Genomic DNA, 10,330 nt, shown 5'->3' with positions numbered 1-10,330 from the left:
TCCAGAAGTTCCCTAACTAGTTCCTCACTAACCTTTGGCCTAGATGCGCCTCCCCTGGGATCTAAGGGGGGCCCAGATCCTGGTGCATTTTACTTTGCATACATAACCCTTCTGCCAGGCACTGTAAAGCAGTAACAAGGGCCACATTCATATATAGGAACAAACTTATAAAACAAATTTTAACTGATCATGCTAATGTTAACAGCTGTCCACACTTGCAAGCAATGTTAACACTAAACCAGGGCTTATTAAAGGGGAACCAGAAGCAAATACAACCTTGAAGAAAAGTTCAGCTATTAAAAATATTAGCTGAATCCTGAAACAGTGAGTAGTATCAGTCACTGGCAAACAAACCCAGAGAAGCTACCACCTAGCCCACTTAGTTGGGAAGGAAGACTTACCCAGAGCTGCCATCTAGGGCAGGGGCGGGCAATTATTTGTGGCAGAGGGCCGCTTACTGAGTTTTGGAAAGCCATCAATGGTTGCATGACAGGCAGCCCAGGGCAGATTAATAAAAAATTTAGAAAATTAATAGGGGCCCCGCAGGCCAGATAGAATGGCCTGCCAAGCTGCATCTGGCCCCCGGGGCACATTTTGCCCACCCCTGATCTAGGGGCTCTACACAAGCCAACATCAGCGGGTGCTTAGTACTAGGGCTGTGCGAAACAACACTGTTTCGTTTTGACTTCCATTTCGCCATTTGGAAGGGACAGTGTTTTGTTTCGTCATTTCGTTTCAAAGCACTGTTCCATTTCGTTTCGTCAAAACTGTTTTGCTCTTTCAACATTTCACCCATAAGGTATAATGGGGAATTATGACAATGCCTAAAACTTTGTCATTTCTTGCCTGATTTGGATGAAAGTTGCAGGGATGGTAGCCCCTTCTGAGGGCATAAAGCCTGCTACATTTCAAGGAGACAGGTACAGAGGTTTCTGAGAAACTGCACCTCAGACTGTTCAAAACAAAATTCGTGACACGCCGGCAGTGGCAGCCTCCTCTCATTGTGCACACAGATCTGGGACCCGCACTCCCCAGGACGGCTGCGGGGCTGTGCTGGACTTCTCCCAGGGGTGCAGGCCCCCAGATCTGTGCACCAGATGGAAGGAGGCTGCCACTACTGCCTGGGACCAATGCTGGGCTCAGCCCACGCCTAGCGCCGGGGAAGACTGTCGCTGCCCCTGGCCCCAGGCAGCAGCAGCAGCCTCCTTTCACCCAGCATGTAAATCCGGAGGTCCACACCTCCAAGAGGAGCCCAGCACAGCCCCGCAGCCCTCCCAGGGGCACGGGCCCCTGGATCTGCATGCCAGATGAGAGGAGGCTGCCACTACCACCTGGGACCGCCGCTGAAGCCAAGTAAGCCTGGCTTCAAAACTTGAAATGTTTCAAGTGCCCTCATATCATTTCAAAGCTGTCTCAAAGCCCTTTTTTTCATTTTGATTTCGCTGTTTTGAGCTTGAAATGCATTGAAACGAAATACCCAGCAAAATTTCACACAGCCCTAGTGCTTAGTAGTGAGGCCCACTCTAGAGAACCCTGATGCTCCTCCCTGCCAGGGGCTGCTGCTGTGCTCCAGGATTTCTATCATCTTTGCCAGCCAAAATAGCAAGTGCTAGGTGCAAAGGCCTTCACTGGAATTTGTCACTGGTGCTAGGGATCACTGCTCTAGCCAGAGGGGATCACTGCTGGGGATTACTTCTCTGGCCACTGCCATCAAGAGTTACCCTGCTCTTTTAGATCCTGTCCTGGTCACTGCAGGCTAAGAGATTTTAAGCAACTTTTACTATGTGCATCAGGCTTCCACTTGCATGCACTATAAGGTCTCGTGCTTATAAAGATTTTTCCTTTTAAATAGCTGATGAGCCATATGACCAGCCAAGAAATGACTTCTGCCTGAAATCTCTCCTGTTCCACCACACACACATATACCCACCCACCCTCCTACTGCAGATCCCTGCACCTTTGCCAATGGGAAGCTATGCAACATTTGCAGGCCTACAAAATTCAAAGTTTTGGAAGGGAGGGCTGGTGGGATCCATCTTCCCTTTACAATTGCACACTTTAACCTCAACAGTAAAACCTAGGCCCCAAAACAGTAAAAGACAGGCGCAGTAGCCCCAAAACATCTAGATATGCATAATGCATATTAAGGAGGGTATACAGCAAAAGAATACACAAAGTTCCCCTTACAGAACACAACCATAGCTGAATATGCACAACAAATGGTGTATGTGCAACCTAAACATAAAAAGATTTTGTAAGCCTAGTTAGATTTTCCACACTAGAAATATACCTACCAGTGTTCTGGTATTAGCTGCATCAGAAAGAGGTGGCAAATCTTTGTTGAGGCTGATCCTTGCCATCATCCTCACCAGTAGCTGTAGTTTTTTCCGATTTTCTGGTGGCAGCAGAAGACAGGACACCTGAAATGCTTCAATAGCTTTGTTGGTTTTATGTAGCAGACCTGGATTAAAAGAGGGACACAGACACTTAACTACCTTTCCCCTTAAGCATTTCCCTTAACAATACATAACTAAATCTATTTCCCTTATTTTCCTACCACACATTTGACACTGAGTTCCATCACCCCAAATTAAGCCATTCCTACAGTAGAAGGAACCAGTGTTATTTCCTCTTATGCACCTGTTCAATGTATCATAAAGCTCTTCCCAGTGACTGGAAAATAAAGAATAAAACACATTACTCAGCCATAGCCCATTGATGTGAAACAAGGGGGGGGGGGGTCACTATCTGGGTATATGTGGATGAAAAAAGGACCCATCAATACAATTCATCCTGTAACTTTTCATACTTTCCCAGCCTGGGTCATGTATGAGATTTTAAAAATGACCACCAGAAGGAAAAGTAAAGACTGGAGAATCTAACTAAATTCAACTGACAAAAAATTTCTTTGTACAAAGTGTAAATACTTATATAAAATACGTACTGAAACACAGACTATACTTTCTAGAACTAGACAGAAACAGATTTAAGCTCAGCCCAGATTTAAGCTCCAGCAACAAACTCTAAAAGGCAGCACTATATAATAATGCAGGAAGAAGCTGATGATTTAACGTTTGTTGCTGAACCAATTTGCAAAGTAAAATTTTTGAATAAGTGATGTATCACTTTTACAGGTCAACAGTATTAAAACTTTGAATTAACTGGCACTTAGGGCATATCTACACTGCCTCCAGACTGCAGTAAGGAGAACCACAGCTAAGCATATGCTAAGTTGTTTTCAAACTTTCTAAGGTTATAGAGAATCCTAGAATCAGAGTAGTAGTGCTTGAAAGGATCCCTAGAGGGTATTTAGTCCAACCGCCTGCCTATGGCAGGATCATCCCTATCCAAGCAATCCTATACAATCCATAATTTAAAAACTCTGAATAAGACTACCGTCAACCCTGACAACGCAGGCCTAACACCCTAACCTGTCACAGATAAAGCAGGACAGCCATAGTAACCAATGTCCTCCTTCTATGAAATGTTGTCAATATATTATTCAAGAGATCCCAGGTACAGCCATGACCACCCCCCTCTCTCCTTGCTACAGGAGGGCAAAAAACCCCCCACAATCCATACCAATCTGACCATACAGTAAAATTCCTTCCTGACTCCAAATATGGTGATCAATTTGACCCTGAGCAGAGGGGCAAGAGCCCCTAGCCAGAAACCTCCAGCTTTGGTCCCAGCAGGAACACTGGCATACCCCAGTCAAAGTCCCCAGCCTTGGCTATAGCCAAGACCCAATGCCTCTGAGGAAGACTTAGAAACACCCCGGCACATGCAACTTAAAGTGGGCATGGGGGCAATCAGCAAAGCCCAGAAACATGGGAGATGCACATTGTAGAACATAGGTATAGCTATGTCTAGATCAGTGGTCCCTAACCGGTCAATCCTGATCAACCAGTAGATCGGGGAGCCTCTTTTAGTCATCCTGGGCTGGGCGCTAAGGCTGCATGAAATTTCTCTGGGTGTTTTGATGTGTTTTGAGCTTGAAACAATGAAACAGAAACAAAACAAGAGGCTTTGAAATAAGAGCGCTCGAAATGTTTCAAAAGTTTCAAAGTGTTTGGAGTTTTAAAGCTGGGCTTGCTGCAGCTAAACAGAAACTAAGGAGAGGGAGGGGGAAGAGGGGGAGGAAGAACTGCTCTGATATTGACATCTAGCTCCCTTTTCGATTCCCCAGCTCTCTGATCATTTCTTCAGCTGTTCCCAGGGGATGCAGGCCCCTGATCTGTGCACAGGCTTCCAGCAGGCTGCCGCAGAAACTGCAGTCAAAAGCCTCTGGCTGGGGAAGTGATCAGAAAACAGGGAAGCAATCAGAGAGCTGGGGAATCGAACTGGGGGCTGGGGGAACGTTCAAGTCTTTGAACATTTCCCAAGTTCCCAGTTGGATTCCCCAGCTCCCCAACCTTTCCCCCAGCTATTCCTGGGGGGGGGAGGGGGGCACAGCCCCCCAGATCTGCGCACGGGATGACAGCATACTGCTGCTGCCGCCAGCTGCAGCACCAGTCTTCCCAGCACTTGGCACGGGCTGCGCCCAGCTCTGGTCCCAGCCAGCAGCAGCAGCCTGCTGTCATCCCACACACAGATACGGGGGGCACCGCTGCCAGCTGGGGCTAGCACCAACACTGGGTTCTTCCCGACACTTGGCGCAGGCTGTGCCAAGCAGACTTGGGTGCAAGAGCTGGTCCCAACCAGCAGCATTCTATCATCCCACATGCAAATCCAGGGGCCCATGCCACCAGGGAAGAGTCTGGCACAGCCCTCCCAGGGTGCATGGGCTCCCACATCTGCATGCAGGATGACAGCAGGCTGCCGTTGCCAACAAATTATACGAGTTTTGCTTTGAACAGTTTGAGGTGCAGTTTCCCAGAAACCCCTGCACCTATCTCCTTGAAACTTACCAGGCTTCACACCCTCAGAAGGGGCAACCAGCCCTGCAATTTTCATCCAAATAAATGACAGTTATATGCATTTTCATGATTCCCCATTATAGCCCATGGGTGAAATGTCGAAACAGTTTCTACGAAACAAAACTAAACAGTGCTTCAAAACAGCGAAACAAAGCATAGTCCCTTAGAAACAGCAAAACAGAAGTCAAAACAAAACAGTGCTGTTTTGCACAGCCCTAGACGCGTGTCCACAACCCTCTCCCTCCCCCTGCCCCCACTTCCAAGCCCAGCAGGTCAGTCTGGGAGAGGAAAGGGGTGGAGGCCAGATTGAGGCCTCCACAGCAAGAGAGGAACAGTGCAACCCAGCCAGGAGCAGGGGAAGCTAAGTGGGGCCCCAGCCTGGCTGGGTAGCAAAAGGATTGGAGCCTGGGGGTGGGGTCATCCAGGGTTAGAGGGGGCTCACACAGCTGGATGCACCCCAGCAGAGGCCCTGAGGGCATGTGCCACCCTCCCCCAAACATTTGGGTTGCCAAAATATTTCATAGATTTCACAGACATTAGGGTTGGAAGGGAACTCTGAAGATCAGAGTCCAGCCCCCTGCCCAAGGGGCAAGAAGTCAGCTGGGGTCATAGGATTCCATCAAGATAAGCATCCAAATTTCTCTTCAAGGCGTTCAATGTAGGTGCATGAACCACCTCCACTGGCAGGCTATTCCAGACCTTGGGGGCTCGGACAGTAAAGAAATTCTTCCTTATGTCCAGCCTGAAATGGTCTTGCTGGAGTTTATAACTGTTTGACCTCGTCATCCCTTGGGGCACTCTGGTGAACAATCGTTCCCCCAGAAACTGGTGGTCACCCCTGATAAACTTATAGGTGGCCATCAGATTGCCCCTGAGCCTGCGCTTTTCCAAGCTAAAGAGTCCCATAGCTCTCAGGCTGTCATCATAAGGTCTGTTTTCCTGACCTCTGATCATGCATGTGGCTCTTCTCTGGAGTCTCTCAAGCTTCTCCACATCCTTTTTGAATTGTGGAGCCCAAAACTGTACACAGTACTCCAGCTGTGGCCTCACCAAGGCCAAATACAAGGGCAGAATGATGTCTCGGGATTTGCTCGAGAAGCATCTATGGATGCAAGCCAGCATTTTGCTCGCTTTACTACCCACAGCATCACACTGAAGGCTCATATTCATCTTGTGGTCAATCATGACCCCCAAGTCCCTTTCATACATAGTGCTAATCAGCATAGCACTGCCGAGCCCACAAGCATGTTGTAGGTTTTTCCTCTCAAGGTGGAGAACCTTGCATTTTTTGGTGTTAAACACCATCAGGTTCTCACTCACCCATTTCTTGAGCCTGTCAAGGTCAGCCTGGATCGCCCTCCTGTCCTCAGGTGTGGATGCTTTACCCCAGAGTTTGGTATCATCAGTGAACTTGGCCAGTCTGCTTCTGATACCAAGGTCCACATCATTAATTAAGATGTTGAACAATATAGGTCTAAGGACAGAGCCTTGGGGGACCCCACTGGTCACAGGGCACCATGACAATTGACTTCCATCAACCACCACCCTCTGGGTCCGACCACGGAGCCAATTCCCCAGCCAGCGGATCATGGTGGACCCAAGGCCGCAGTTGGCCATTTTTGCCAAGAGGTGATTATGGGATACCAGATGGAAGGCTTTTTTAAAAGTCAAGATGTACAATGTCAATCTCCTCTCCCTTGTCCAGGTGATAGGTCACCGGGTCGTAAAAGGAAATGAGATTGGTCAAGCAAGACCAACCTGCAACAAACCCATGCTGGCTATGCGTCAGGATGTTCCTGTCGGCCAGTCTGTTGAGAATGGCCTCTTTAATAATCTTTTATAAGACCTTTCCCAGGATAGAGGTCAGGCTGATGAGCCTGTAGTTTGCTGGATTCATTTTCCTCCTTTTCTTGAATATAGGCACTACTATGGCCTTCTTCCAGTCTTTGGGCACTACACCAGAGCGCCAGGAGTTTTCAAAGATCCATGGCAGGGGCTGGGATATGATGCTCGCCAGCTCCTTGAGTACCCTGGGGTGTAGACTGTCAGGGCCGGCTGACTTGAAGGTATCCAGCTTCTCAAGATGTTCCTTCATGAGGTCAGCATTTATGGAGCGCAGGGGATCTCCCCCACCCAGGCCCCCCCGTCCCGTAGTGGACAGGGGCATCCTGCAGGAGTGATGAAAGACCAATGCAAAGTACCCATTTAATAAGTTGGCTTTTTCCTGGGCGTCGGTTGTCAGTTGTCCCATCTGGTGTAGCAGGGGTCCAATGTTGCCCCTGCTTTTCCTCTGGCTCCCCACATACCTAAAAAAAGATTTTTTATTGTCCTTGATACTTGTCACTAGTTGAAGTTCCGTCACAGCCTTGGCTTTCCTGGTTCGCTCCCTGCAGGACCGGACCAGTGCGGAACATTCCTCCTTGGAGGTGGATTCAGTCCTCCATCCTTTCTTTTTAGCCACAGGAGGTCTGCTAGTTCCCTGGAGAGCCAAGGGAGCTTCTGTGCCCTTTTGCTGCCTTTCCTCCAAGACAGAATAGCATTAGCTTGTGCATCGAGGATCGCTCTCTTGAGGAGCAACCACTCTTCCTGAGCTCCCCTCCCCTTGGGGTCGTGGTCCCTTAGAGCCTCGCCAGCAAGCCTCCTGAGCTTGTCAAAGTCAGCTTCCCTGAAGTCGAGGACTTCTGTATTGCTGACTGACTTGCCAGCTTTATGGCAGATAGTGAAGGTGATCAGTTCGTGGTCGCTGGCACCCAGCTTCCCTTAGATCATTAGGTCACTGATTAGGTCGTCCCCGGTTGCCAGTACCAAGTCAAGCAGCACTTTACCTCTTGTTGGCCCGTAGACCTCTTGCATCAAACAGAGGTCATCCACGCAGGAGAGGAAAGCTTTGCAATCGCTTGGATTTAGCCGAGTGCTCATCCCACGTGATGTCTGGGTACCTGAAGTCTCCCATGACAACCATGGACCTGGAGCATGTGGCCTCAGCCAATTCCCTTGCAAACTCCTGGTCAAGCTCTGACTTTGGGTGGGAGGTCTGTAGTAGACTCCCACCATTGTGTCCCCTGTACCATGTTCCCTACAGATTTTAACCCAGTGGGTCTCCAGCCATGCACCCTGGTTGCCAATGTCAGCTTTCAGGAATGTATAGCTCTTCTTCACATAGAGAGCTACGCCCCCACCCCTTTTGTCTACTCGATCGCTCCTGTAAAGAGTATAGCCGTTTATACCCATGGTCCAGTCATGGGTGGAGCCCCACCAGGTCTCTGTTATCCCAATGACATTGTAATTTTTTGCACTAAACAGAAGGACAAATTCCTCCTGTTTATTCCCCAAGTTCATGGCATTTGTGTATAGGCACGCAAGTGTCCCCTTGGGGACCCTTGCCTTGCCTACCAGTTGTTCCAGGGCTGGAGCAGGACTGGGTTCCCTTAAATGCCTTGGCTTGCTGGCTTTACAAGGGTTGCTCAGCTGGCCAGCAGTGGCAGTAGTTCCCCCATCCCCCAGTGGGCTTAGTTTAAAGGCCGGTGGAGCAGGTCAGCCAGTCTGGCTGAGAAGAGTCTCCTCCCCAGCGGAGAGCGGTGGAGGCCGTCCTTTCCCAGCAGCTCGTTGCCTCTCTCGCCAAAGAGCGGACTGCGGTCATGGAAGCCAAAGCCTTCCCGATGACACCAGAGCTGCAGTCTTTGGTTGACTACCTGGATCCTCCTCTCCCCCCTCAGCCCATAGCCCGAGACTGGGAGGATCGAAGAAAACACCACCTGTGCCCCCAGACCCTTTAGCCCCACACCCAAATCCCTGTAGCACCTCAAGACCCGGCTGGGAGCGCTCCGAGCCGTGTCATTGGTGCCCACATGGATAAGGAGCATTGGGATAGTGGTCAGTGGGCTGAAGGAGTTTAGGGATCTTCTCCACAATGTCTCAGATGTGGGCTCCTGGGAACCAGCAGATTTCCTAGGCTAAGCGGTTGCAGCGGCTGATTGCCCCCTCAGTCCCCCTCAGGATGGAGTCTCCCAGAACAAACATTTTCAGTTTTGTCTCGTCGTGGGAAGAGCGGGGGCAGTAGCTACAGTAGTGCCCATGTTGCCTGCAGAAGGTGGCAACTCAGCAAGCTCTGCTGGGGCTGCAAGAAGTTCGTACCTGTTGCGAAGCTCCAGCGGGGCAGGGGCCTTGGTGTGGCAGGCCTTGGGGCCCTTCGCCATCTTGTTCCAACCCCTGGGCTAGGCAGTAAGGGAGGTCCCCGAGTCCTCCCTTGTCCTGGAGGGAGACCGTGGTCTACCCTCTGCCTCCCAGTGGAGAAGGGCCTGGAAGTAGGTATCTATCTCCTACTCACAGTCCCTGATGGCACATAGACTCTGGACTGCGGCCTGGAGCTCCTCCAGCTGGCGTGCCAGAGTCCCCAGTAGGAAGCAGACCCCACAAGGGGAAGTGGCCATGCTCCTGGGCCCTAGAGCCTGAAAGTGACAGGCCGCCTCCGCAGCCGAGAGCCAGAGGCTCCATCTGTGTGAAGCCCGGAACCATGGGCTCCATCTGGGTCGCGGTCTCGAAGGTGCTGCAGGGGGGTGCCGCAGGCCCCAAGGGGAGCCTCGGGTTGCAGCACGTGTCCATCTGTGTCATGCCACTGGTGGGCTGGCTACGGCTGGGACTGGCTTCCCTAGGGTGGGGGTGCACAGGCAGGGACTCGGACCCTCCCGCTCGCCCTCCTGTGCCAACTCCATGCTAACTCACGCACCAGGCAGACAAGCGCGCCTGTTTGCGAGGCCAGGGGAAGTAGCCTCCCACAGAACAGTGATCAGAAGGAGAGTGAGCAAAGTCAGCACAGTCCCACAGTGAGCAAGTCCCACAGTCCCTGGCCACAAGCTCCCTCCCTGTGTCTCGTGCTGGAACCAGAGCTGGAGCTTCCCCCATGGCACAGGTCATGTGGGGGAGCTGGGGTCACTGCCATGTGCTCCAGTCCAGAACCCGAGCTGCTGCCACTACCACTACACGCTCCAGTCCAGAGCTGGAGCTGAAGCTGGAGCTGCCATATGCTGCACTCAAGTCACAACCACCACTGCATGCTGCAGTCTAGACCCACAAAGCTCCCCATGGTCCGGATCCAGCCCAAGGTACAAGGCAAGTTTGACACCTCTGGGTTAGTATATTAGCAAAAAAATTTTTAGTTAGGAACCATAAACACGGCTGGGCAAATGAAGCTGACAGCTACTAAAAGATTAGTTAACAACAATGTAAGTTGCAGATAAGACTTAAACAAAAAACAATAAACAAAGCTTGTACACTATCATGAACACATACAAATATTGTTTCCAATTCAATAACTCTCGCTGAATTACCTCACCTAGATTGCCCCTACATGCAAATCTCTTCTTTACATAGAAACCTGGGGTAAGGCAACCATCCCTGCCCACAGCAGTGTA

At 50.4% G+C, this 10,330-nt stretch overlaps 1 protein-coding gene across 1 annotated transcript in view; it reads right to left on the bottom strand.

Moving 5' to 3' along the window:
• The window catches only part of DEPDC1B (DEP domain containing 1B), a gene marked incomplete at its 5' end in the record, with an annotated part of 71,252 nt that overhangs the window by 14,955 nt on the left and 45,967 nt on the right, over positions 1–10,330 (bottom strand). The window contains one exon of the mRNA XM_019517822.1: positions 2,295–2,461. Within this exon, the coding sequence (XP_019373367.1) occupies positions 2,295–2,461 (167 nt within the window). The remainder of the gene's footprint in view (positions 1–2,294; positions 2,462–10,330) is intronic.

Source organism: Gavialis gangeticus, unplaced genomic scaffold, assembly GCF_001723915.1.
Source record: "Gavialis gangeticus isolate Ggan-Ray unplaced genomic scaffold, GavGan_comp1, whole genome shotgun sequence".
NCBI classification, from domain to species: Eukaryota; Metazoa; Chordata; order Crocodylia; family Gavialidae; genus Gavialis; species Gavialis gangeticus.
This window is presented reverse-complemented; position numbering and strand designations above follow the sequence as displayed.